The sequence below is a fragment of the Myotis myotis genome, unplaced genomic scaffold, assembly GCF_014108235.1.
Source record: "Myotis myotis isolate mMyoMyo1 unplaced genomic scaffold, mMyoMyo1.p scaffold_m19_p_11, whole genome shotgun sequence".
Taxonomy (NCBI): domain Eukaryota; kingdom Metazoa; phylum Chordata; class Mammalia; order Chiroptera; family Vespertilionidae; genus Myotis; species Myotis myotis.
In genome coordinates, this window is record NW_023416315.1 from 7,582,353 (window position 1) to 7,610,192 (window position 27,840).

At 52.1% G+C, this 27,840-nt stretch overlaps 3 protein-coding genes across 9 annotated transcripts; 2 read left to right on the forward strand and 1 right to left on the reverse strand.

Moving 5' to 3' along the window:
* The first annotated feature begins 977 nt into the window (after positions 1 to 977).
* LRRC61 (leucine rich repeat containing 61) lies at positions 978 to 19,301 on the forward strand. 6 transcript variants are annotated; one of them, XM_036327404.1, is made up of 3 exons: positions 12,989 to 16,972; positions 17,080 to 17,177; positions 17,889 to 19,301. In XM_036327404.1, the coding sequence occupies exon 3, from the start codon at positions 17,949 to 17,951 to the stop codon at positions 18,726 to 18,728; it is 780 nt and encodes a 259-aa protein (XP_036183297.1). In that variant the 5' UTR covers positions 12,989 to 16,972; positions 17,080 to 17,177; positions 17,889 to 17,948; the 3' UTR covers positions 18,729 to 19,301. The 6 variants fall into 6 exon arrangements, 4 of the variants coding, with proteins under 4 accessions (XP_036183295.1, XP_036183294.1, XP_036183297.1 ...); XR_004970781.1 differs by lacking the exons at positions 12,989 to 16,972; positions 17,080 to 17,177; positions 17,889 to 19,301 and adding exons at positions 978 to 1,934; positions 5,634 to 6,167; XM_036327402.1 differs by lacking the exons at positions 12,989 to 16,972; positions 17,080 to 17,177 and adding an exon at positions 1,266 to 1,934.
* Positions 7,702 to 12,642, forward strand: ZBED6CL (ZBED6 C-terminal like). The gene is given in 4 exon segments (XM_036327400.1): positions 7,702 to 11,617; positions 11,620 to 11,786; positions 11,789 to 11,862; positions 11,864 to 12,642. Coding segments are annotated over 4 exon segments (984 nt in total). The 5' UTR covers positions 7,702 to 11,295; the 3' UTR covers positions 12,285 to 12,642.
* A 5-nt stretch (positions 19,302 to 19,306) lies between the features above and the next one.
* On the reverse strand, positions 19,307 to 22,753 carry RARRES2 (retinoic acid receptor responder 2). Of its 2 annotated transcripts, XM_036327407.1 has the most exons (6): positions 22,619 to 22,751; positions 21,560 to 21,757; positions 21,209 to 21,313; positions 20,242 to 20,337; positions 19,804 to 19,931; positions 19,511 to 19,621 (listed from the first exon to the last, which is right to left on the reverse strand). In XM_036327407.1, exons 2-5 carry the CDS (start codon positions 21,731 to 21,733, stop codon positions 19,815 to 19,817), a joined length of 492 nt encoding a protein of 163 aa, XP_036183300.1. In that variant the 5' UTR covers positions 21,734 to 21,757; positions 22,619 to 22,751; the 3' UTR covers positions 19,511 to 19,621; positions 19,804 to 19,814. The 2 variants fall into 2 exon arrangements, with proteins under 2 accessions (XP_036183299.1, XP_036183300.1); XM_036327406.1 differs by lacking the exon at positions 19,804 to 19,931 and having other exon boundaries at positions 19,307 to 19,621; positions 22,619 to 22,753.
* Positions 22,754 to 27,840: the final 5,087 nt, after the last annotated feature.

Here is a 27,840-nt window from a genome sequence, read left to right on the forward strand (position 1 = left end):
AATCATTACTATTCTTCAAATTTTTCTAAGCTTTTCTTATTTTTCCTTCTGAACTTTAGAATCACCTAGTCTGTTCTAAAAAGCTCTTGTTAAAATTTTTATTGGGATTTAATTAAACTTGTAGATTATTTTAGAGAGAACTAATATCTTTGAGATATTAGGTCTTCCTAACCCTGAATATGATAGGCCTTTTAAATATATATATATATTTGATTTCAGCGAGGAAGAGAGAGAGAAACATTAATGGTGAGAGAGAATCACTGATCAGTTGCATCCTGCATGCCCCCTACTGGGCATCAAGCCTGCAATCGTGGCATGTACCCTTGACCAAAATGGAACTGGGGACCCTTCAGCCCACAGGCCTATGCTCTTTCCACTAAGCCAAACCAGCTAGGGCTGATATGCCTTTCTATTTGTTCAGGTATTTTTTTGTTTATATTTTTGTAGTGTTAATGATGTTTAAACTTTCTTGTGGTATTTTTTATGTTGATATTGTACATTTCTTAAGCTTTTTCCATAATGTTTAATATTTTTTTATTGCTAGTAAAATGTAATCTTCCCTTCCTTTCTATTTCTAAATGGTTGTTTGCATATGTGGAAGATTTTTATTTCTATATATTAATATTAAACCCAGATACCTTGCTGAATTCTCTTATCTTTTATAATGTATTTTCCCCCCAGTGTCTCCTAGTTTTGCAACCAAATCACCCCTGGTTCTAGAGTGTCTCTGGATTAACACTGCAGAGACCAGCTCTGAGTCTGTTAAATGTATCAGTACAACTTTAAAATCATTTGTGGCTCCTGACATCTCCTACTTTAACACGCTGTGGGACTAAATCTGTGTCCTTATCTGTATAACAGAGAAATCAATACTTCTATCTCTGAGGCATTGGAGAGAATCAAATAAGATTTAAAAGAACTTTGATAAAGTGTAAAGATGGATACTTTTGTTGCAGGGGTCCTAGTTTTAGCTCAAGCCGAAGAATTGGACATGGAGTCGATGTACTTGAGACCAGAGGAGGAGAGCTGGAGGGAACAGAACAAACCTACCACCCCTGGGCGGACTGCCCGGAGACCCCACGGCGCCCTGGCCTCGGCCCCTGAATTTGTGTGACTCCGCAGGTGGAAAGCTGAGCGTGGCCAGCGAGGTAAGAGGTGGCACCAACGTGGGAGAGAGCAGCACTCTCTGCTCAGCCCAGCGGGCGCCGCCCCTTTGGCCCCTGGACGGTTCCTGGACTGTTCCGAGTGGGGAGGTGCGGCCGAGCTTCCGGCCTCCAGGGCGTCCCCGCTCAGCGGAATCTGTCCCCGGGGACACTCTGGGTGGGTTGGCTGAAGTGCTGGGTGAGCCCCCAAGCTAGGAAGGAACCCCACGTGTGGATCACTTTGCCTGCCCGTGCGCGGAGCCAGGTCGCACGCGGGCAGCCCCCGCGGCGCAGAGCCCGGAGAGCAAGCGGCCGTGGGGGCCGGTTAGTGGAGGAGGAAGACTAGGTCACCACCGGCCAGGAACGCCGTGACTGCGTCCGTCAAGGCCACACCAATAACCAGCAGAGCTAAACCAGAAAGAAGGAATCTGGGTAAAAGTGACAGCAGGCGTGACTTCCGAGGAAGAGGACGTGCGCCCCTCGCTTCCGGCCGCGGTCGCCCGCGCCTGCGCATCAGGTGCTGGCCGTCAGCTTGGAAAATGGACCAACCGCAGGCGGGGGGGAGGGCGCGGGCTGTCGCTGCCGGAAGTAGTTCCTTGCGCGCCCCGGAAGTCGAAGTCCCCGCAGGCTCTGCCGGGCTCTTCCGGTGGCTTCTGCGGCGGCCCAAGTGGCGCGTCCTCCCTACCGGCCGCGGAAGCGCCGCGGGCTGCCGTGGGAGCTGCGCCCGGCCTCACAGCTTCACCCGCCTGGTCGTGGCGGGCGGCTGGCCAAGTCCCGAACCCCGGGCCGTAGGTAAGCCGAGGTGAGGGAGTTGTCCCCCGCCTCCTAGGCCGGCCTGGGCCTCTCCGGCCCGGTGCCTGGAACACGCCAGGTGAGGCCAGAATGACCTCCGCGGCCCGTGGCCGCCGCTCCGCCTGCTGTGTACCTTTGCTCCGCCCTTCACAGCCGGCGGTGGTGGTCTCGCCCGGGCGTGTGGCCGAGGAAACCCGCAGCTGGTGGGGCCCGCAGCCGGGGACAGACCGCGAAGGCTGCCTCTGCCTTGACACTCAGTCCGTCTGGGAAGAAAGCAGCCTCGCGGAGGAGAGCAGAGGAGTCTGCTTCCTGCTGGTGTGTAGCTTAAAACGGACCTTGTTTTATGTCACTTCTGCATAATGTGAGATCTAATGAGGCATGACTGTTATTTTAGCCATCTTTCTTAGGATTTGCGTGTGTGACAGAAACCAAGAACACGAGCGGGCTTGCTCGGCTCTCCCACACGGTCCTCCCACCCTTCTCTTCACCGCCGGTCCGGTGGGTGGTGGCGGGTGAGAAGCTAGGAACTTGAGGGCCCAGTAAGCGCTTTGAAACCCCCTAGGGCGGTGGTTCTCAACCTTCCTAATGCCGCGACCCTTTAATACAGTTCCTCATGTTGTGACCCCCAATGTCATTGTTACAAATGGAACATAATTAGCCCTAGCCGGTTTGGCCCAGTGGATAGAACGTCGGCCTGCGGACTGAAGGGCCCCAGGTTTGATGCCGGTCAAGGGCATGTACCTGGGTTGTGGGCACATCCCCAGTGGGAGATGTGCAGGAGGCAGCTGATCGATGTTTCTCTCTCATCAATGTTACTAACTCTCTATCCCTCTCCTTTCCTCTCTGTGAAAAATCAATAAAATATATTTTAAAAAAACAAATGGAACATAATTAAAGCATATAATCACAAAAACAATATGTAATTATATATGTGTTTTCCGATGGTGTTAGGCGACCCCTGTGAAAGGGTCGTTCGACCCCCAAAGGGGTCGCGACCCACAGGTTGAGAACCGCTGTGCTAGACCTTTCTCTGAGTTTTTACTCTGCCCAGTCCCACTGGCCACCTCTTCTCTCAGCTCCTGCCCTGGGGGAGGCGGGTGTCCCCCAGACGCTAGGGCAGGGGTTCTCAACCTGGGGGTCGAGACCCCTTTGGCGGTCGAATGACCCTTTCACAGGGGTCGCCTAAGGCCATCGGAAAACACACCTATAATTACATATTGTTTTTGTGATGAATCACTATGCTTTAATTATGTTCAATTTGTAACAATGAAAATACATCCTGCATATCAGATATTTACATTACGATTCATAACAGTAGCAAAATTACAGTTATGAAGTAGCAAGGAAAATAATTTTATGGTTGGGGGTCACCACAACATGAGGAGCTGTATTAAAGGGTCGCGGCATCAGGAAGGTTGAGAACCACTGGTCTAGCATGTTTACCAAAGGCCCAGGGTGGGCTGAGGTCTGCATAAGGCCCTGGCGTGCAGCAGGCACAAGAGACATGGAAAAGTGACCCCTTTCCTTCTGGCCATGCCCCGGGAAAAGGCCTGGTTAGGGTGTCAGAGGAGTCTGACCCATGGAGCCAAAACAGACAGGAAAGAGCTGAGGCCCCCCCCCCACCAGTCCCAGGCTCAACCAGCAGGTTGCTGCCTCTAGGAGTCGTGGCTTCCCTGGGGAATCTAGGCTCCTCTGCATAAGCTGCCTCAGTCCCTTCTCCACACGCTGAAGGACTTAACGGCCAACACAGCCATCCTTCCCTTTGCTCTATCAGAAGTAGGTTCGCTCTCGCCTCCAGGGATAAACCGCCCACTGGTGCTGTGGATCCCTTCCCTGGGGAACCTCCTGCCTTTGTTCTCTGAATGTCCATCTTACCCCTCTTCCCACTGCGAGTTTCTCTACTTCATGTCACATTCAAAGGCCGACAAGGCCAAATAAACAAGGGTGCAGAGGCCGGGCGGCTCCTCCTGCAGCTGCAGCCGCCGTGTGGCCTCCCAGCCCATCAGCCCATTCGAGCTCTCAGACCACTGGGTCTCAGCCTCCCACCTGATGGAGTGGCTGGCCTTTGTCAATAGTGCAAAAAAACCCAAAAGCTTCAATTTTCATAGAAACGTAGGTTTATTTTGATAGAGACATCCTGAACACAAAGGGCTGAAATGAGTAATTGTTAACATAAAAAAATAGAACATTTTAATACAAATTAATATTTTTTCTTGAACATTAACTTACCAGACCTTGGATAACTGCACAAATCAATAAGCATAATGCAAATAAACCTATTTTTCTTGTTCTCCAAAAGCAAAATATTTCCTGTTGTGCACACCAAACAAGTCAGTCCAAGACTAATGACGTGGCAGTTGGCTGCTAAAATATTCGCTGCTAGTATTAGTGGAGAGAAATGATGTGCCCGCGTGTAAGGCGTGTAAGGGAAATGAATTCAATACTATTATAGTAATCATTAGTGAATGCTGTAGTTCGTTATTAATAACTAGAGGCCCAGTGCATGAATTTGTGCACAGGAGGTCATCTTGCCCAGTCCTGATAGGGACTGTGGGAGGTTGGCCAGCGCGGGAGGGCTCCAGGGCATGTCCAGCCCATCTTGCCCAGTCCTGATCTACCCCCAGCAGCAAGCTAACCTACCGGTTGGAGTATCTGCCTCCCTGGTGGTCAGTACGCATCATAGCGACTGATCAAGCCGTTGACCGAATGGTCGAGCAGTTGGTCAGACACTTAGCATATTAGGTTTATATATATAGATTATGTATAACAGGATATTGTAAAAATTAAGCTTATATATATAGATTATGTATAACAGGATATTGTAAAAATTAAGTTATGAAATTTTTATTAAAAAGTTTCTTACATACCGTTATATTGGCTGGGCCGCAAAAATATTCATTGTGGGCCGCAAGTTTGACATGCATGCTCTGCTTAGAGACACAGCCAAGCCTTTGCCCTCCCATCCCAAAGCGTAACCCTCCCTTCCCACCACTCCTGGCATTGCAAGTACCACTTATTGCACAGCCCGGGGCTCCATCTTCATCCACTGACCTTTGACCTTATCTATCCTTTCTGGAAAACCTCCTGGCTTCCCTAACATCATTTTATGTTTTTCTTTGTCTCCCCCCTTTGCCTGTCAGTCATCTTTGAAGTCTGCTCATTCTCCACCCTCCCCACAGTGTCGGCATTGCCGGGGCAACCACTCTCCACTCTTTCCCTCTGGCATTTTCCCTGTTTCTAAGGAGACTTTTAGATGGATCCATATCTTTGGCTCAGACCTGTCTCCTGACCCATGTATCTGTCACATCTATTCCTGAAGATTTGTTACAGAAGAACCTTAAAATCAGTATCTCTAAAACTGAACTATATTGATCATAAGGGAATCCCCTTGTATCTCATCTCTTCCTTGTCCTCCATCTCAACTCAAGCAGAATATGCCTCCTGAATAGCTCTTCAAACGTCCCCTCCCCTCTAGTCCCTCTGCATTACCTGCTCCAGCCCTTCTTACCTCCTGCTTCCCAGAGCCGAGCCTCCAGTGTGGCCCCGCTGCCGGGTGTGCAGCCCGCCCGAGAGTCTCCATCTTGTCGTTGTCCTCAAATGTGCGTTTGTCACCTGTTGTGAGAAGTGTCACAGTAACTTCTCACTAATAAAATGCTGAATATTTTATATTCATTGAGTTTCAGCGTTGGCTTTTTACAGTGTCAGCCTCACTATCATCTGATGTGCTTCAGTGGAAGAGAAGGGTGATTACGTGGCAGTGACTGCATAAGATCCTGGATCTACCCAGGAGATAAGGATCCTGAAGCAGCAGCCTAAAGTATGCGACTCCTTACAAGACTGAATCTGAATTCCACTATCATAGACTAGATTGACCTCAAGGTCAGCCCGAAGCCCCCTCTGCAGCACCTCCCACCACTTGCCTTGCTTCAGTGCCATGAGCCCATTTCCAGGATGTCTTCTTATCATGAGCTCCGAGTGCCAGCCAGGAAGTTACTCTCCTGTATTCGAATCTTTAGGGTACGGTGCTGACTCATAGTAGATACAGTGGAACCTGGGCTCTCGCTCCTAATTTGTTCTAGAAGGCTGTTAGAGAAGCGATTTTTTTCCATTATAAATAATGTAAATTGAATTAATCCGTTCCAGACCCCCAAAATGATTCCCCATTAACAATACAGTACATGCCTAATGTATTGTTTAATCTGTAAATAAACACTTCTTAAATTTATCGAACTACCCCCTACTAGCCTTAAATGAATTTTTCATATATCACTGCCTCTGAAATGCTATCACCAGCGAACTGCTTTTCATTTATCCAATCAACAACAGTATTTCTGCCTTTTCATTTGTCTGTGATTGTTGTTTTTGTGAGCACTTCCACACCCTCAGCAACATTAGCACTTTAAAAATATTTTTAAAAATTTATTTCAGAGAAAGGGAGTGAGAAGCATCAATAATGAGAGAGAATCATCCATCAGCTCCCTCCTGCACGCCCCCTACTGGGGATCAAGCCTGCAACCCAGGCATGTGCCCTGACCTGGTTTATGGGTCTATGCTCAACCACTGAGCCACACCGGACTGGGCACAATATTAGCACTCCTGATGGCCTTTGTCTGCTTTTAAAATTGTGCTAATCCTCGATTTCACCAGCAACAAAAGCATTCTCTACTTAGTTGCCTAAGAGATGCTTTTTGTCATGCTCACGTATCAGTATGAAAGGGTTGTCAGGTCAAAAACACATTTTGATTGACAACTAAAACATTTTTTTTCTGTGAACAACTTGGTTGAGAACCGAATAGTTTGAGATGGGAGACATTTGAGAAACAAGGTGTGCTTGTATTTGATAATTTTTTATAATTTACCTGTAGAATACAGATAAATTGAGGGGACAAGGCTAATGGGGGAACAAAATGGGATTGGTGTGACCCAGGCTGTGGCCTTAACACACAGGATCTTTCCTTTTCTCTACCATCGTCGGTGAGGGCAGGGCACATGCAGGCCTGGTTTCAGTATCTGGTTCTGTGTTCCCGGTAATGAGGAAGCCTGCAGATTGCTTCTGGAGGCCCAGTGCCAGCTCTAGTCTTCCGCTCTGCCACTGACCCAGAGTGGTAACTGACCACGTTACCACTCTGGGTTTCTGTTTCTTCAGTCATAAAATAACGAGGTAAGTCCCCTCCAGTTCGGACACCCTAGAGCACTTTTTCTGGGACCAGAATAGTGTCTTGTTTCTCATTCGCACCTTTATTCAGCCCCTCCACAGCGTCACCTTCCAGGGGGATTCAGACATGTGATTTGGTGTAAATAATGTAAATTGAATTAATCTGTTCTAGACCCCAAAAATGATTCCCCGTTAACCTTTCTTACATACAATACATGCCTAATGTATTGTTTAATCTGTAAATAAACACTTCTTAAATTTATCGAACTACCCCCCACTAGCCTTAAATGAATTTTTCATATAGCACCGCCTCTGAAATGCTATCATGAGCTCTTGCATGATGGGCATGAGGTCATTGCCTCTTACTCCTTCTGCGGCTCTTCCAGCTGGAGGGAGCCTCTCAGTTTGGCATTGCCCACACTCCTCCCTGGGCAGAGTCTCACATGAGCCTCTTCAGTGGGCTTGTCACCTGCAGGGGCAGTCCTGCATCCCTGGTGATCCTTAATGGTCACCAGGGATCTACCCAGATCAGAGTCAGAATGTACTGGTTTTAAATCTTGTTCAGCCAGCATTTCATTCTGCTCTGAAAAGAGGAAGACTATTTCCTTCCTGAAGTTTCTTAAACCATCTTTCTCTGAATCTTCTCTCTCCTGAGGAAACATCCTACCTCAGTAGGCCCTTTCATTTTCCTTTCTTTTCTCCACATACTTCTCTTCTGACTTCTTCATGACACTTTCCTTTTGAAAGCTCTGGATTTGACCTAACCTCCAGGAAAATGAGTGAGGGGGAAGGAGTTGAGGATTATGCCTAGGTTTGGGGTCTGAGCATCTGGGTGGACAGATGTCTGTCTGAGTTGGCTGTAGAAAGAGCAGGTGAGCCAGAGAGGCTGGACAGTAGTTGGTGTATAAACGCAGTCCCGGGTGGGGAGAAGGTGTAGAATGAGAGAACATAATCTCTCAGGAAACATCATTAAGGGATATACAGAGGGAAAAGGACCAGACAGAGACTGAAGAGGAGGTGCAGATGAGAGGAAAACCAAGAAAATGTGTCTCAGGCCGTGAGGAGACAGTCTCCAAACGGAGGCCGTGGGCAGGTGCTTCGGTTACAGAAAGTCCATTGGGGTCACTGGGGGCCTTGGCAAGAGAGTGACTAGGAGCAGTGGGGGCCAGAGACAGAGAGGAGAAGGGTTTGAGGGGAACAAGAGGTGACAAACTATAACCATCCCTTCAAGAGTGTCTCTGTGACAGAGAAAGGAGAATGAGAGGACATGAGGGGGCCAGAGTCACTGGCTTTAGGAGCTACCCCATCCTGTGTTCTCTGCTGGAGGATGAGTTGAGCCAGGCCTCTGGCCTAGGAAGTCTCAGGCTGCATCACCCCTGAATGAGCTATGTTACCTATTTTTGGTGGCCCGCGGTGTGCCAGGTACAACCAAGTGCTCAGGATGCAGAGGCTGGTAGGCTCTGCCCCCTCCTGGCTTGCACTTAGAGTGTCTGGTGCCTGTGTCTCTATAGGGAAACACGCCTGACTCCTTGGCAAGGTCATTCTCCTCCCTGAGGTCTCCCAGCCTTGCGCCTGCCTCTTCATACTATACCCCCGCGCTGATTCTCCCTGTTGTGAGTGAATCTTATTCAGGTCTGTCCCTACATATGCATGTAGTGGCCTTGCCTGCTGTATATTGTGTCCACCGCACAGGAGAATTGCCAAGTGCGCACTAGGTTCTCAATAAACATTGAGAGAAAAAAGAGAAACACCAGTTAGTTTGGCAAAGAAGATGGACGCAGAAACCACTAATGTGCAGAGCGCTGTGGGGATTTGAGCTGAGAGCTGCTCCATTGGGTCTGGGGAGTGAATGGCAGCCTTCTCCAAGGAGGCTGAGGTCTTGAGAGTTTTGTCTTGGGGCTGATTTCATATCATCTCTCTACACCTTTTGTCCTCTGCCGTCTTCTCTCCCCTCAGGCCTCACCTTCCCCCTCAGTGTTCTCCAGAGTTGAGTAGGGCAGCTGAGAGCCATTCTTTTCATCTTGCTTTGCAGACTGGGCCCATCTTGTTTCCCCAAGTTCCCAAGCATGTTGGAAGTGGAAAAAATTAAAAAGCCCCCCAGGAGACATACACCCTCAGGATCTGTCCCCCCATGACCAGACCCCAGGGTCCAGCTGCAACAATGACTTCTCCTGGCTCTGAGTTCAACACCAGAGCTACCAACACCTTTTGTGGACGTGGCTGGGGTGCCAGGGAGGACCTGCCAGAGACGGGTCAAAACCTCAGCCCTGGTCTGCCCCCTAGGGTAGACATAGAGGAGAAGGCCAGCAGGGGTCGCAGAAAGATCAGAACATCTGGCTCCCAAAAGGGGAGTGAGAGGGATCTTCCCCTGCGAAGGAAGAGACCCCACTCCTTCCCCAGTGGCTCTTCCACTGATCAAGTTTCCCTGGAGGAGCAGGAGGAAGGCACCTTGGGCCAATGCATCCGCAGCAGGGAGAGAAGAGCCTGCACACTGGGGAGGCCTGGTTTTCACTCAACTAGTGCAAAGAGCCAGGCCAGCCGGGGGCAGAATAGGCCAAAGGGAGACTGAACTCTGTGTTGTGAAATCTGGGCTTGGGCAGGAGCCCTCTGCAGCCTGAGGAGGTGTCCACACAGAAGGCCTGTGAATGGAGAGAGGTGGGGCAACTGGCAGGAAGAAGTCAAAAGCCCCACGGCTCAGCTCTGGCCCGGCCCCTTCTACCCCAGTGATGGGTCAGAGGTGGGCCAGCCTAGTGAGAATGAGAAGGTGAGGCAAGCTGACATCCTCAGGGCCTGTCTGGACAGAGAGGTACGATGCCTCAAGAAGTGGAAGAGGCATTTGCTTCCTAGCGGGGAGAAGTCATCCCCGCTGAGCCTCCAGCAGTCACCCTGCTTGAAGAAGCTGGTCAGAACTATGAAAGAGACCAAGGACTGGGTTTTTCAAGGGCATTCCCCAGGCACTCCAGACACCACAGGTCCGACGCCCGCGTTGGATGTCAGACAGTTCTTTCCCATTGTCTGTAAGAACACCTGCCAAGTCACCTGTACTCTGTGTCACGCCACCATTAGACAAGGCAAAATTAAGAAGCAGTCCAAAACCTTAAGCCTGGTCTGTCGCCTGGTAAGAATGGGCTGGGGAGGGAAAGAAGGCCAATTGTAGCCAGTCCAGGGAGAAAGGGGGCAGGGGTGGTGGAGAAGCAGAAGGGCCTACCTGCGAGGGCCACCAGCCTTGTCCATGAGGGTCTCCCATCATCAGGACATTGCCCACATGACATCCTCAGAAAACAATGACAGGCAGTGGGCCCCAGGGAGGCGTACGCAGCTGTTACTGGCTCCATCACCCCTGCCTTCGCCCATCAAAGATGAATCTGCTGCTCCCCCAGTGGCAGGCAGGACTGAGGTGGCATATATGCTCCCAAACCTTTCCGCTCCCAGGCCTTGCACCAGAGCATTGCTGAGTTACTCTGCAGCTTGGCATTGCCTCTCTCCTTTTTTCCTTCCGCACCCTTCAAAAGGTTTATGACCCAGGTTGACCCTTGCTACTGCCTGCCATCTCCATCCTTCTCTGATAAAGCCTTGCCTCTGCTCCGCGAGGCGATGGGTGACCAGGTGCTTCGGGAGATGTGGTGGACTGAAGGCAGCCACGTCCACCTGGCCCTGTCCTCGGCAGCTCAGGAAGTGGTCCTAGAGGACTATGTGGCCATCACTGCCCACTGTGGGGGGTGATACAGCCCCATAGCTGTCAGGCGGTGTCAGGAAGCCCCAGGAAGCAAGCAGTGCTCTAGGTCCGAGGCCTGCCCCTGGAGAGCACTGTGGAGGACAGGCAGCGGGAACTACAGGAGCAGCTCACCCCGTTGCTGGGCCATGACTCCCTGCAACCAGGCTGCCCAGTATCAAGTGGCTGCCCCAACCTGGAGCAGGCAGTGGCGACGGGGGGCTACTCCCACATTCCTTGCTTTGCTCACTGCCTCAACTCTGGTGAGAAATTTTTCTGTGTCACCATCATAGTGTCCAGATCATCCAGATGGCACGGCCAGGGCCATCTGCAACCATTTCCAAGGCTCTGCAGAAGCCCGGCGGCTCCTCATGCAGCTGCAGCAGCAGTGTGGCCTCCCAACCCATCAGCCCTTTGGGAGCTCTCGGACCACTGAGTCTCAGCCTCCCACCTGATGGAGTGGCTGGTGGAGCACAAGCGGCCACTGCGAGAGTATGAGGAGAAGCACTAGCCGGGGAAGGCCGGATGGCCCTTTCAGCCAAGTTTTGGAGCCTGTCGGAAGCCTGGTCAGGCTTCTGCGGCTCTCCCAGGTGGTGGTCCAGGAGGCGAGCAATCTGCCGGCTTCTTTAAGTCAGGTGCTGCCGAAACTGCGCTCCCTGCACATCTTCCTGGAGCAGGGTCAGAGGCACTTGGAGGAGCAAAGTGGTGGGGAGATGGGTGCAGCCATCCGGTTGGCCCAGGGCTTGGCCCTGCAGCTCTGTACAGACTGTCAGCTCAGTGAGCTCTTCCACCATGAGGAGTTCATGCTGGCGACTACTGGACCCCCCGCTTCAAGGGCCAGATTGAGGCCATCCTGCCTGTGGGGGCCGACATTGACCACTGGAAGCAAGTTCTCATGTACAAGGTGAAGGAGGTTAAGGTGTCTGAATACTCCTTGTCTCCCCCACCCTTCCTGCAGAACCCCAAGGTTATGTGAACACCACCTGGAGTGGCAGAGTAGCCAAGGGCCCCAGGGCTGAGGGGAAGGGCCAGAAGGAGCCTGTGTGGAGAAGCAGTAGATCTGAGTTTGCTGCTGGGCCAGAGGGAAAATAGCTTGCTGGAGCAGCTGGAAAGTGTAGGGCTGCTAGCATCCCAGAGAAACAGCTTCGCTCTCCACCGAGAACCACCTGCCACAGTCATTGTCAAGAAGTACCTGTGTGAGAACAAGACAGTTGGCGCCCAGGAGGACCCCTTGGCTTACTGGGAGAAGGGGCAGGAAGTCTGGCCTGCCCTGGCACAACTGGCCACTGTCTATCTGTCTTGTCCTGCTACCAGCACCTTTTCTGGAAGTGTCTTTACCTCCCTGGATAGTCCCACCATCATAGAGAGTAACTCCCCTCTCCCAGTGGAAACAGTTGAGTATCTCTTCTTGAAGACCAACCTGGAGAATTTCCCCAACTGTGCCTCCTCTCCTCTTATCTTCCCCAGTGGGGACCTGGCCTAGGGGGACTAGACCAGGGATGCCCTCAAAATCTTCCTGGAGAAACTTTGCTGTAGATGAAAGGAGAGAGCAGATGTTGCATCTAGGCTATCAGACAAGGCAGCCAGAATCTTAAACCTATTTGAGAAGAATGGGGACAGTTTCTCAGTTCTTGACAGATTGCCTTGTTTATTTTTTTTTGTCTGGAAGGTAGAATTTTCCACCTACCCATTGCTTAATTTATTTCTAGCACTATGTGCATAGGGAAGGTTTACCCTGTTATGAGTTGTGCTATACAGTTTTATAAGCATTATTGCTCTTTTGAAATATTGGTAGTTATTAAGGGCCCAACATGCAGCTTATCTATGTATGTCAAGGTATACTTGCCCTCAGAATTCTGCTTTTTCTCTTTTATAAATCCTCACCCGAGGATATTTTTCCATTGATTTTTAGAGAGAGTGGAAGGGAGAGGGAGAGACAGAAACATTGATGTGAGAGAGACACATCGATTGGTTGCCTCCCACACATGCCCTGACCAGGGCCAGGGATTGAAACTGTAACAGGTACATGCCCTTGACCAGACGCTAACCTGGGACCCTTCGGTCCCCAAGCTGATGCTTTATCTATTGAGCCAAACTGGCTAAGGCGAGGCCTGTTTTCTCTTGAGGCAGGGACAAGGGTTGTGGGGTGCTGGCATATATACTCAGTGGGATATATATTCAGCCACGTGGGTGAGCTATGAAAGCTCTTTCTGAAACTGCTTTCACTGTAGAAAGAAATAAACCCTGAGATACAGTAGCCCTTTTAAGAGGGAGGTGTATGCACGCATGCATGTGCACATCAGTCTTCTTAGGGTCTGTACTTTTTCCTGTTAGACCCCATGGTGGCCGGAGGACTCTGATTAATAGGACTGCCCAGCTACTGAAGAAGAGTGAATTGAGGAGGGCTGAGGCACTCATTCTTTAAACTGTTTTTACCTATAGTTTGTTTCCACACTGCTGGAGACCTGGGGTTTCTTCTTTTCTATGGTGTTAGCTGTCTCAGAAAGCTTCCATGCTCAGCAGGCTCTAGGTGGCGAAGTATATATTTCACCCACACCTCCCCTTGTCCCTGGCCACTTCTAGAGGGCAAATCCCTATCTGGAAGCCAGAAAGGCTGTGTATCAGACCAACTAGTAATGGACCGCCTAGAGCAGCGGTCGCCAACGGGTGGTCTGTGGACCACTGGCGGTCCGTGAGGTCCAAAAGGTTGGCGACCACTGGCCTAGAGTTCCAGCAGGGCAGAGTGCAGGAGCTGAGCGGGTAGGATCCAGGAACTGGTGGCCTCAGGTGGGAGAGGAAGGAGGTGCGGAGGAAGACAGTAGGAGCAGGCCTGTCACACCCCACAAGACCCAAATCTGGCTCTCCTGAGGTGCTGGACCACTAGGAGAGGTGGCGCTGAGGGGAAGTAGGTAGAGGCAGGGGGAGGTACTCAAGGCCTAACTTGCACTTTGGCCATGAGGGTGAACCTGGAGGCCTGCCCCTAGCCTCCCCCAGAGGGGTTGTCAGTCCTGTGTCACTAAGACTGATTCACTTTAGGGCATTTGTAAGTTGCTGAATATGAGGAATCAGGAAAAATTAACCATAATCCTTTCATTCAACCTCTGTTAATACATTGACATACTTCCTTTATTTTGAGATCATACCCCCTGGACTAGTTAGTATGCTGTGTTTTCATTTTAATAGTACATAATGTACCTACTTATATAAAGCTTTGTAGAGATCACATTTAATGGTTGGAGTAGCATGATTTGAATTAAAGTCTGGCCTCCAGGTGTTTAGGCCATGACTCCTCTCCCCCAGCTCTTAGGAGGGCATGTCACAGGCTTCCTGAGGTGAGCTTGTGGGTGAGTGGCTGGGATCGTGGCTGTACTCCTCACCATGCTGACGCCAAATCAAGTGCATTGGGTAGTAAGATCAGGGCATGGGCTCTGGACCTCTAGGTGCCTGCCTCCCTTAAATGTACGTGTGGCTCAGACTTGAATGAGCACCACCTAATAGTGTCTTAAGACCCTGGGGTCCCATCCCTCTTTCCAAATTCTGATTAAGTGGGTTGGGGGTGGGGGCAAGAATGTGATGTGCCTTAAAGTTGTCCTAGGCAGTTCTCAGGAGAGGTGCTGTCCTGTGCTGTTTGGCATCACTGAACTGGCTCTGGTATTCTCGGAGAGAGAGAGGCTGGGATGGAGGAGCAGGCATGTGAGGGAGCTGGGGAGTGAAAGGAACATGATGAGACAGAAGTGTGATGGTCCTAAGCTTGGGCATAGCAGTGGTTCTCAATGGGACATTTTTGTTCCCCAGGGGACATTTCGCAATATCTGGAGGCATTTTGGTCGTCACAGCTTGTGGATAGAAACAGGAATGCTGCTAAACCCCCTGCAGTGCACAAGACATCCCCCAAACACTCAGCGGCCCTGAATGTCAATAGTGCCAGGATTGAACCCTGCTCTAGACTGGGACGTGGAGGAAATGGGTGAGGAAGGTCCCCAGCTCACCAAAGTGGCCTGGTGCCTGTCCCCTGAGGCTGCTCTGGGTTGAACCATTTCTCCCCTAGACTTAGCTCTGCCCTGGCTGACTCCTGGGCATCATTTTCTGGCCCATTTCCTACGTAGGTAAACTGACACTCAGCAGAGGCTGCCTGCACAGGCAGATAGGCCTCCCTGTGAGACCCGAGGGTCAATGTGTCTTAGTCGCTGTCTCATCCGTGCAACCAAGTTCTTGGTGCAGACTCACATGTTGGGCCAAGAGCCTCTATTGGCTCATTTGCATAACAAGACCAGGAGGACTCCCGTTTTTTAGAGAAATGTTGACAGGTGGGGGTGGGGAGTCATTCTCCCATTGTGCAGAGCCTGCTGCTGGCTTGTGCATCACAGCAGGTGGGTTTGGACAGATGGGTAGACACAGGCTGTTCTCAGTCCTGCCCAGACCTGTCTGGTTGAGGTGTACAGATCTGTGATAAGATGGGGACCATGAGAAGAGCAGAGGTTGTGGCACAGGAGGAACAACGTGGTGCTGTTGTGTAACCGCAGGCGACGGGGTGATACCCACGGCTGCTGGAGGGCATGGGCCTTGGTAGGCCCGATTTCTAGCTTCATCATGATCTTTCTGCTCCACTGTTTCCTCTTCTGCGAAAAGCCTTCATCCCAGCTTTAAGGTGGGATGCAGACACATAGTTCTCTCTGTCTGTCTCCCTTGCTCTGCCCACTCCCCTTGATCTTTCTCACCCTTTGTAGCCACCACGTTCATCTGAACAATCACCCAGTCCCTCAGGGCATCATGCCCTCACCATCACAGGCTGCTGTGGCTCACCTCTGTCTGAGAATGCCCCTGAGTCCGGTGTGGTGTTTGAACAGTGTTGATCATCCTCTCCTTGAAAGTTACAATTTCTCCCTCTTGCTGCTCAGCCATATCCTCATTCAGCCTCGTAAAGGTTGGTGTCCGGAATTCCGCCCTTGACCTCTCCACTGTACACCACGTGAATAGTGACCACTTTCACCATCAAATAATGCATGTCTGGGGAGGATTGGGGAGGATATGGAAATTCCTGCAGAGAGGCCTACAGATAATGGAAGAGGTCTGTGTCCCCAAAAGCCTGGCCAGCTGTGCCACACGCTCTCACCAGGCACCTGTGCAGGTCATGCCTTCAGCCTAGAGCATCATCTGTCTCCTAAGCCCAATGCCCCATGGTCACCTCAGACAAGGTCTTGCCCCCTAGGCTGTCCCATCTGTGTCCTGAGTGTTTGAGAAGGAAGTCCCTGCATCCAGTCACCTGGCCAGATCCGTGCATGTTTTATTATTCTAGACCCTCGTCCCTCTGTATCGCTCCACTGCCCTCAGTGAGGTCCTTGTCTCACTAGTGCAGGTGTCTAGGGCCCCTTGAGCACCCATGCTCTGGGCCAGAGCAGTTTTAACCAGAGGCACAAGGGACTACCTACTGCCTGTTGGCAAAACCCAGCAGATCCTGTCTGTGTAGAGTGAACCAGGTTTCCTAGTAGATGCCTCCAGTCCCTTTTGGAAAGAAATGCAATCGAAATGAGAACTTGCTGGAGAGTTGCAGACCAGAGGAGAGCTAGATAGAGATGTAGGGACCCCCTTCTCAGAGATGGGACTGGGAGGGGAAGCGCTGTTGGTAGCTTTCCCAGCTTCCTGGCAGAGGAATGGGAGGAGCTCTGAGCCTGGTTTCCTTGGAGAGGGGAAAATATTAAGTGGCCTTGATTATGGAAACGCAGACTGGGGACTGCTGACACTCTGGGAGGCCCAGGTTTTGTCAACAGGAGTGAATGGTTCCATAGTTCTTTGCAGGCGTCAGTGCATGGCCTGGGCCTGACCAAAGTCTGCGGAGTTGGGAAACTGCCATTTGGAGCAGAGGTCCCTTCTTGTTTTTCTCTGCTGAAACCTTGACCCCTCTGTGGGCGGCAGGACCCTCCCCAAGGCCTCCTCCCTCATGCTCGTTCTGCACTGGCACCTGGGCTGCTGCTGTCCCACAGCCACTGATGACTTGAAATGCCCCTACCCTGCCTTTCTGGAGCCAACTTTGGTGCCACCCTGCCCTCCCTCCAGGATGGGCCCCACCTCTCCAGCCTCCTTGCTTTCTTTGGAAATGATGTCATGTTTGCAGCCGGAACAGTGGTTGATGCTGTTCTGTTGACTGGTAAAGGACTAGTGTGGACAGGTGTGGTGAGTATATTTGGAGCAGTGGCGTGGAGTGGAGGAGGTGAGGTGGGGGTCTGGCAGTGTTGCCTCTTATCCCCAGGCTAACCGTCCCTTTCTTCCTTCTACTCTAGTTTCCTGTCTAGGACTGAAGGCTGGTCCTCTGAAGGACCAGAGGTTATAAACTGGCCCACATAATCTAGAAACCATTTTGAATTTACATTTTAAAAAGGTGCATCAGGAAATTTTAAAAATTGTTTTTCTTTTCATTCTTTATTGTTGAAAGTATTACATATGTCGCCGTTTTCCCCCCCCCATTGACCCCCTCCAGCCCGCCTCCCACCCCCCAGGCCCTCACCGCCCCATTGCCTGTGTCCATGGCTCATGCATATCCGTAGACAAGGTCCTTGGTTGATTATCTCCCACCCACCTACCCTCCCCCGCCTTCCCTCTGAGATTCTGCACTCTGACATCAGGAACATTTTTGAGTGAATAAAGCCAGGCCCAGGTGCTCCTGTTTATGTTTGCATATGCAAGGCTCTCCCAGGGAGCGAACAAAGGAGACTGGTGATGGTGGTGACCATTATCTATTAAAAAATATATTTAAATGAGTAAAAAGAAACACCTCAAAACTAATGAGAGACCATGAGTGGTTATGGGAAAAATAAAAGTATGAGATGTTGCTGTCCAGTGCAGATCTGGAAAATGGGGAGAATTGGTAACACGGGACCTGAATGCCGTCCAGCGTGGCTCACAAGCTGTGTCGGGTCTTCTCAGTAAGGTCTGGGCCTGGCCACCTCCCTCAGGGGGGCCCTTGGTCTTGTTGGGTCACCTGGGTTTCTGGCCCTGAAGCAGAGAGTGGGTGGCACTTCATGCTGTCACCTGCTCCAGGGTCACAGGTGTTTAGGAGAGGCCTGCTTACTGTTTACCTATCTTTCCTTAGTGAACAGCCAGCTGGCCCCCAGACTGTCAAGGCCCAGACCACCTGGACTGACGTCGTCTCATGGAGCCTCAGGGTGAGAAGCCAGGAGAGGCCGACGGGGTGCGCATCACCCCCCAGATGCTCAAGTCCTGCTCGGGCGAGTTTGCCCTGGAGTCCGTCCTGCTGCTGAAGCTACGAGGCCTGGGACTGGTGGACCTCGGCTGCCTGGGAGAGTGCCTGGGTCTCGAGTGGCTGGATCTGTCTGGCAACGCGCTCACCCAGCTGGGCCCCCTGGCCTCCCTGCGCCAGTTGGCCGTCCTCAATGTTGCCAACAATCGGCTGACAGGGCTGGAGCCACTGGCTGCCTGCGAGAACCTGCAGAGTCTCAATGTTGCAGGCAACCTGCTGGCCACCCCTAGCCAGCTGCAGTGTCTGGCGGGGCTGCGGGGCCTGGAGTACCTGCGGCTCCGGGACCCTTTGGCCCGGCTCAGCAACCCTCTCTGTACCAGTCCCTCCTACTGGACGGTGGTCCGAGAGCTGCTGCCAGGCCTGAAGGTCATCGACAGTGAGCGTGTGACTGGGCGTGGCAGTGAATTTTACCAGCTGTGTCGGGACCTGGACTGCTCCTTGCAGCCCAGCTCCAGCCCAGGCCCCAGCACCACTGAGGCCCAGCCCTGGGTGGAGTCAGGGTACTGGGAGTCCTGGCCGCCCCGGAGCAGTTCCATCCTGGAGGAGGCCTGCCGGCAGTTCCAGGACACGGTGCAGGAGTGCAGAGACCTGGACCGCCAGGCCGCTGACAGCCTGGCCCAGGCCGAGCAGCTACTCAGTCCTGCGGGTACCGCCTCCTCCTTTGTCTTCTAATTGTGCCCCATGGCCCCGGACAGCGTGGCATAAGGCCATGAGGTCGGCACAGTGTGACCCAGCAGCCATCTCCCCTCCTGCCTCTGCACTTGTCTTCACTGTTCCATCACGCTGGTCACTGTCCCTGCAAACTGCGCTATTCATTTATCCCTGTTCCTAGGAGCAGACCCCCTCCCTCCCACTCCTACCTCAAGAAAATCCCTGTGTTCTTCAGGGAAGCACTTCCCCTGGGCTTCAAGCAGGTGTCAGGACCCTCCATTAGCAGCTGGCACTGTGTGTCTGTCCTGCCACCTATGCCATACGCCTGGGGAGGAGGGTCCAGGCCTTTGTCTGCCACTCCTGGCTGCTCAGGCCTCAGACTGGCGGAAGAAAGCTGCTACTCCCTAAGGGTAAAGGTGGCAAAGGAAGGGATGGAGTGCCCCCCATCCCAGTGGTGCTGGAAATAGATATGAGCAGAGCACAGAGCATGGAAGCTGGCATTTGCCCCTTTCCAGATGTGCCTACCCGCCAGTCCCGTGTCTCCAGGGAGCCTTCACTGCCCATTCTAAGCCCTATTAAATATTTCTGTTTTAATTCTGTTGCATCAGTGCCCGTCATTTCATATGGGCATGAGCTCCTGAGAGCAAGATGATCCCTGCCACCTCCGGTCTCCTGTGGGAAGGAGGAGCACACAAGCCCCTCCCCCGTTCTGGGTGTCCTGCTTTCTCCTGTGAGCTGCCCAGCCTCTCCTCACTCCCCACCCTACCAGCCAGCTGAGGGGAGAAGAGTGCGCAAAGCAGGGGAGGAGAGAACAGCTCTGAGAGCAGTTTTATTAATTTGGGGGTCATCAGATGATCTCCCTGGGCTGACTCACTGGTTACATCCCACAGCTGTCCGGAAAACAAGATTGAATTCTAAAGGAAAGGAGAACAACATTTGGGTTTGAGGAAGGCCGTTTTGGTCCTGGTCCCAGCTTAAGGAGTTCCTCCCCTCCTTCCTCCTGCAGCCCCTGCACCAGCACCAGCCCTCTCTTCCACCCAACCCCCACCCAGGGCTGTCCCTGCTCCACTGTCTTCCCGCCCTCCTGGCTGCCTACCAGTCAGGGCCTCAGCCGGAGGCAGGGTGTTGGAGAAAGGCAAATTGTCCTGGGAAGTAGTATCTGTGGGCTCCTTCTTGGGCCTGCTCAATCCTGCTGCACTGGGCCTCCTGGTGCTCCTTGGGCCCCTGCCAGGGCCAGCATTGCTCAGGCCAGGGAGCAGTGACGAGGAGGGCTGTCTGCCTCTGCTCAGTCCACCTTCACAGCCCCAAAGGAATACCCCTCCTTCCCCCCTTCCCCATTTCACCTCTCCTTGACTTTCCTCACCTTTCTTCACCCTCTTCTCATCCTCACCCCTCCTCATCCTTCTCAGCCCTCCTCACCCCTCTCCACCCTCCACTCCCTGCCCTTACTCCAACCAGACTTCTGCCTCTCAACCTCCCCCACAGGCCCAGCCACCTCCCCAACCTCTCTGCTTCTTCCTTTGCCCACTCTTACCTGTCGAGTCTGCATCTCTATGGGGCAGTGGACCATCCGGTCCAGGACTTTAAACTCAGGGTTCAGCTTGATGCAGGCCAGGCATTTCCGCTTCCTCTGGGGAGAGAGGCATGGGGCGAGGAGAAGAAAGGGGTGAGGGAAAGCCTGTGGCCTCATGAGGGTGGAGGCTGGGAGCTGCCTGCAATGGGGTCCTTTCCCCTGCAGACCCTAGCAAAGGGGTGAGGGTCATGCAGACCAGCTAGTTTCAGGCCCCACCCACCCTTGGATTGGAAATTTCAGAAGTCAAACTACCCTGCAGTTTTCAAAACTATGGGACTTCTGTGTATGTAGGCAGGAATCCTCCCCAAGTGATGCTCACCAGACCCGCTCTCCTGTCATCTATTATATTTATTTGCATTTTCTTGTAAGGTTTTATTTGAAAACAAGGGTTCTGGCACAGATGTCTGGTATAACCTGGCCCCTCCTTTAACAGATGGTGGAACTGAGGCCTTTAGTTCAGGGTTGCAAAGCCACAGGGTTGGTGCTTGGCAGAGCTGAGTCTAGAAGCTGGATGGTTGCATTCCCAGCCCACGGGTTCCCCAATAGCAGGTTTTGCCCCCAAGATGGTTGGTTACAGTCAAGCCCTGTTATGGATCAGACTAGGCTGGGCCATCTCCACTTGAAGACTCACAGAAGACGGAATTCACCAGGTCTGGGGCCAGACCAACCCGCACCATGGGCTTCTGCCAGTGATCTGAAGCTTGGGGGAGGAACTCGGATGAAGTTGTCCTCCGTGCCGGTAGTGCCGGTAGCCCACCTCTCCCTCCTGCTGACTCAGGCCCAGGCCCCCCACAATGTCACACCCACAGGCTCCACAGAGGGGTCACCAACCTCAGGCTTCTTGCTGGATCTCCAACTAAACCCAATTACATACACCTGCGCCCGAGCACGTGCCCCATCACACACACGTGTGCACATCTCCACTCACCCCATTGGGCTTGGCCTTGCAGTCAGTTCTCTTCCAGTCCTTCTTCCCACAGCCTGTCTGCTGGAGCGTAAATTCCAGCCTCACAAAGGTCCCCGCCTGGGAGGGCTGCCGACAGACAGACAAGACAGACAGACAGAGGAAAGCCAGCAGCCAGTTGAGCAGGCAGAGCAATTCCTGGAATGTGACCTGTCCCTTCTCCCCACAGCGAAACAGCACAACCCAGTTGGTGGCTGGCTAGAGGCCTTTCTCCAGAGCCGGGTGCTCACAGAACCCAAGCACTTTCGCACCTGCTTCCTGGGTCTCTTGGGGTGAGGCCCGAACCCCCTCCCTTCCAGAGGTCGTGCTGCTAACCTTGTCCATGGCGCTGTCCACACTGGTCTTCTGGAAGGCCCACTGCACTCGCGGGTGCTTATGGAATTCCTCCAGGGCCACCTGCAGGCCCTGGTGCTGGGCTGCTGTGAGCTCAGCCCTGCCCAAGCCCATTGTGCCCAGCCACAGGGCCAGCAGGATCAGCAGCTGCCACATGCCTTCACCTCAGTCACCCTGGTCCTGCAAAGGGTATGTTCTCAGCTCTTCATACCAGCCAAGGGAGCCACCGACCCCCTGGCCCCGCACTGGGGGTTGGGGAGGGGGGCATGTCTAGCAGAGCTTTGGGCAAAGATAGAGGGACAGGACAGGATGTGGCCCTTTGCCTAGATTCCCCTGGTATTCCCCTGCCTTTCCCTCTTCCGGGCCCTGCCTTCCACTGTTCCCTGGATCCAGCTCAGCCTGGGTTTGGCCCTGCCCTGCCTGGGTAGATGCTGAGTAGGCTTTTGTCCTAGGCCAACAGCCAGGGAAACACTCTTGTTGCCCCTCCCTCCCTCCCTCCCTCCCCCCCTTTTCTGTCCAGTTCTCGGTCCCCACTGCCCTAGTTGCCCCTAGAGCCCCTCTCAGCTTCCCCTCCGCACCCTGGATCTACTGGCTCCCAGGTCCCACCCCCCCGCCCCCCCCCCCCCGCCCCCCCCCCCTCCCCCCCAGTATAACTGCAGGGGGAAGAGGGCGCAGAAAGGAGGCCAAATATTTCTGGAAGGATGTAAACACTTGGAGGGCCAAAACAGGGCGGGACCCAGGAGGATGCTCACCCGTCCCTGCACGGGGGCTGCCTGTTGCCATGGGCCCAGCCCCTAAACCAGAGAAGGGGTCCTGCCTGGGCCCCCCCTTGGCTATCTCAGGCAGACGCTCCTTGTCTTTTTTCTGGGCCTTCCACATCGCCCCTCTCAGCCCCAGGGTGCTGCCTTAAAGCCAGGGCTGTCGGACAAGTTGACAAGCTTGGCCCTTGGCGCGATTCCCTCTTCCTGCCCCTCTCCTCTCCTCCCCCCTCTCGCATCTCTCCTTCATCCAGCTGCCCCGGCCCCCGCTCTCCCTCCTCACCTCCTTTCTGGTGCTTTGCGGAGTCTATTCTAACTTCCCGCGGCGACTTGCGGCTGTCAGCCTTTTCTCTCAGTCCCCGTGCCCCGCCTCCCTCCATCCCCTCCCTCCATCTCCTCCCGCTCCCACCCACCGGGCTTCCTCCAGTCCCCAGCGCCGCCCGAGGCCCCGCCCGACCCGTTAGGCCTGGCCTCCGGGGCAGTACCCCCTCCCGAGCCTCTCCTTCCGTCCCACCCTTCCGCTGCCCTTCGGCCCTGTGATCCTGACCCTGGCCGCTCACCCCGGCGGGCGGGCGGGGAGCAGGGTGTCCGGGAAGCCTGGGAAGAAGTGAGGTGAGGCCCAGGAGCCCAAGCTCTAGAAGGTCTTGGCGCGGAGGACTCTTCCCCCTCTTCCCCTCCCGCTATGGGACTGCCCTGCCCCTCCCCTGCCTCCAGGTAGGGCTGCCCTTTTCTTAGGCCCCTTGGAGTGATCAGTTGGAGACACCCATTTCAGGACATTCTTCCCAGAAATACAGACATCCTCAAACCAGATGAAGCCCTGAGGAATCAGGAATCATTCAATCCTCCCCACTCCCATGCCCTAAAACCTACACACACACACACACACACACACACACACACACACACACACTCACTCTAGAGGCCTGGTGCACGAAATTCGTGCACAGGTAGGGTCCCTAGTGGCTGCAGGCTGCAGGCTAGAACCTTCCTTCATTTTGCACCACCCCCTGGTGGTCAGCACATATCATAGCGAGTGGTTGAACTCCTGGTAGGTTGAACTCCCAGTCGGTAGAACTCCAGAGGGGACACTTTGCATATTAGGCATACACACACACACACATACACACACACACACACACACACACACACACACACACATATTGATTTTTAGAGAGAGGAAGGGGGTGGGGGAGAGAAAGAGAGAAACATCGATATGAGAGTGAGACATTCATAGTCTGCCTTCTGCACGCCCCCTACCAGGGATCCAGCTGGAAACTCAGGCATGTGCCCTGACCAGGAATCGAACTGACAACCTTTTGGTGCACGGACGATGCCCAACCAACGGAGCCATACCAGCCAGGGCAGGCATCTTGTTTTGAGGTGACGCTGGTGTGTGACAACCTCTACCACCAGCACACAAGTCCAGCCTTGATCCTGTATGTCCTATCTTTAGTGTTGGGAGCCTGGCAGGATCTGTGGTGGAATTCATAGGGCCAGTGGGGAGTCAGGAAAACAGTGTCCAGAAATTGGTTCAATTCCTGCACAGCTGAGCAAATCTGAGGCAGCACTGGGACGTTGCCTATCAGTAACCAGGGGGGCCATTTCTCTGCTTCCAGGCCCTGTCCTAATGCTGGACATAGAGGATCTCATTGAACTTCCAACCCCTGGAACTCTTGCTTCCTTCACTGCATAGTGGGATCAGAAACCCGACCTGGGGGTGGTTGTGAAGAGAAAATGAGCAAATGTATGGAAAGTGGCTGCTTGTGTGCTGGGTGCCAAGTGGGGTCAGAGGCTGAGAGCAACATTAGCATGGCACCTTGGCTTTACCCTCCTGCTTTCATTTGGGCCATTGACCTCACCTGATTGCACTTCCACACGGGAAAGACTCTAGTCTCTGGCATTGGTGGAGGGCTGGGATGTTCCTCCAATGTCCCCAGCCTCGCTCCTCTCTCCCGTGCACCTGGTGCCTTCTGGTTCAGAGACTCCTCAGGGTTCAGACTCGCAGCCGTGGGCAAACTACGGCCCGCGGGCCAGATCCAGCTGTTTATCCGGCCCACGGAGCCGAAAGAGCGGAGGGTTCTCTTGCTCTCCCCTCCGCTCCTTCACCAGCAGCAGTGTTAACATGGCAACGTCGGGAAACACGGCCGCAGCTCCTTCTTCTGAGTCCAGTTTAAGAACCCATTGTGGCCCTCGAGTCAAAAAGTTTGCCCACCCCTGGTTCAGAGGATGCCTCTTGCTCCCACAGATCACCCTATGCCATAGGAACTCTGTTCAGTTACCACCATGCCTTCTGCACCATCTTATAAAACATGTCATGTGGCCCTGGCTGGTTCGGCTCAGTGGACAGAGCGTCAGCCTGTGGACTGAAGGGTCCCAGGTTCGATTCCGGTCAAGGGCATGTACCTAGGTTGCGGGCACCTCCCCAGTAGTGGGTGTGCAGGAGGCAGCTGATCGATGTTTCTAACTCTCTATCCCTCTCCCTTCCTCTCTGTAAAAAAAGCAATAAAATACAGTGGGGTCTTGACTTACAAGTTTAATTTGTTCTGTGACGGCGCTCGTAACTCAAATTACTTGTATGTCAAATCAAAAAGTGAATGAGTGAGACACATGATGCTGGGCTGATGTTGTGGTGTTCACTGTGATGTTCGCTGCGCCAACTAGCGGTGGGGTATCTGAAGCTGGCTCGTAACCCGAATTTTAGCTCGCAACTCAAAGCAAAAAATCGGCCAAGAGACGGCTCGTATCTCAAAAAACTCGTTAGTCGGGACACTCGTAAGTCAAGGCCCCACTGTATATTAAAAAGTAAAATAAAGAGTACAATATCAACACTGATAAATCATGTTGATATAAAACAAACAAACAAAAACCATGTCATGTGGCCCTAGCTGGTTTGGCTCAGTGGATGGAGCATCGGCCTGCGGACTGAAGGGTCCCCAGGTTCGATTCCAGTCAGGAGCACATGCCCAGGTTGAGGGCTCAATCCCCACTGGGGGGTGTGCAGGAGGCAGCCGGTCATTGATTCTCATCATTGATGTTTCTCTCTCTCTCTCCCTCCCCCTTCCTCCCTGAAATCAGTAAAAATATATTTAATAAAAAACACATGTCAGTGTCTCATCCTCTGTTGTCTCCTCTCCCATTGTCCTTCTCCTGGTGAACTTAGAGCTTTTTATTCTTTTACTGTCATTTCAACAAAGTTATAGAAGGGAATAGGGATAACCACATTGTATAATCACGTGTTTAGTCAGAGCCTGTGAGTGACTTAAAAAGAAACATTCATATGTTGCAGCCTAACTCCTGGCACCTCAGAATGTGCTGTATTTGGAGGTATGGGCTTAAAAGAGGGAACTAAGGTAAAATGAGGTCATATGGATGGGTTCCAAACCAATATGACTGGTACCCTCACAAGAAGAGATTAGGATACGGACAGAGGGAAGACCATGTGAGGTCACAGGGAGAGCCCCACCATTAACAAGCCAAGGAGAGGCCTCAGAAGAACCAACCCTCCTGACACGTTCCCCTCCGACTTCTGGCCTCCAGACGGTGAGAGAATACATCTCTGTAGTTTAAGCCACTCAGTGTGTGGTCCTTGGAATGGCAGCCCTGACAGACTCATACACACACAGGGGAGACCCTTTCTGAAGACCTGGTGCTATGCACTCAACCTGATTATTTGAAAAGCCAAGGTTTTGTCCGTGTGACACACTGATCAGGTGCTTTGCGAGCCAAACGAACATGGTTAAGATGACTAATATTAAGCCAAAAATGTTTGCCTTATTGAGAATAAGTGTTTACATCCTACCATTTATCTTCAAAAAAGATACAAAGTCAGGATGCCATTTTTAATGTTTTAGTGTGGCAGAAACTGAAATTTGGATTTCAATAGATGTGAGGCAGGATAGTAAGAAGCTAGGGGAATTCCTAGAGAAGTGGAATAAGGGAAACAGACAAAATAATTAAATAATAACATGAAACCCCCAAAATAATAAATAAGGCCAAACTATTTGAGCAACTTACAGTCAGCTAAGTAATCACAAGGTTTTCTATTCCCTAACCAAGGACACTTCGGAACAAATGGTTTTCCCGTTCGAGACCGTCCTGGGACAGAATGTCCTAGGTCCTGATCCTTCTTCAATTGATGACATTCTTTAAAATTAAACTAACAGAAAATAACCCCTGACCCCTCTATATGCACATTTTTAAGAAGTTGATTTTGAAAAAAAAAAAAAAAAAAAGAAGTTGATTTTGGAGAGAGAAACATGGATCGGGAATTGAACTGGCCACCTTTTGGAGTACAGGATGATGTTCCAACCCACAGAGCCACACTGGCTCTATACACACATTTTGATTAATCAACATTTTAAAGGACACACCTGAAAAGCTAATAAATATTCTGTTAAGATCCTCCCCTGAGACTCCCACTGGGATTCCAGCCAGCCACAGAAAGATAAAAAGCCTCAAGACAAAGGACCCACTGTTTGCTCTCACTAAAGCACACCCACGCCTTGTATCGCTGCTGTTTTTCTCCTAAACTCTCAGGGACCCCAGGATACTTGCAACTAGGGGAGCAGTGGGCAGTGGCAACTCGTCCTGGGCTTACCCCTGAACCTGTCTCCAAGGCCCCCGTTTTCTCAGACCCCAGTGAGCTCATTTCTTTTACTGTGACTTTTATTTCTTAGAGAGCCAGAGCAGCCCAGCCTAGGCTCCCTGCCATCGCCAAGCCTGTTCTGTCTTCCTTTCCGTTTAGCCCGTGATATCTGATTTCACCGATATGCTGGCGGCCGGAGACTGAGGAGGTTAGGCTGGAAAGTATAGTGTCAGTCCCTGGTGACAGACATGGCGCTTAACATGTTAAGCTCTTCCTTTGTCTCACTATCTCCAGTTTTATAAACATGCTCTCAAAATCACCTGGACTTGTGTTGGGAAATCTCGTCTACACCAAGTCAAGAACCCACACACTAACAGTGGGCCCAAGGCCGACCCACTCCAGGCCCAGACCCCGTATGGTAACAGATGCACCTTGACAATAACGTAACGTAATATTTACATTTTAGAATTTGTGCTCTTTCAAGGAAATTCGGCAAACGAATCAAAGGAACTTTCACATTTATTGAATACATCTAAGAAGTCACTTTCATGAGTGAAAAATATTTTCCCAAATCAAAGTGACCAGGAGCCAAATAACTAAGTTGAAAGTCTCGCAGCCCCCATGAGCTCCTCAAATCTCACTCGAAGACCTACCACTAGATGGAAACAGGGAGCATCAGCTAGGTCCTTTAAGCTGACTGGTAGGAATTCCCTAAGGCTGTGGAATTATTTTTCTTACATTCTTGTGGTCACCTGTGATCATTTTTTGACTCCTGGTTTAACCCTAAGAACTGCATCTGACCGATAAGTCATGCCAATTTGTTGCAACGGTTTTATACCCAGATGCATGTTTGTTAGAGCTGAGAGCCAGCATAGACTTGGATAATGAGTGGCACCTCAGCCAGTGGAAGAAGGCACTGA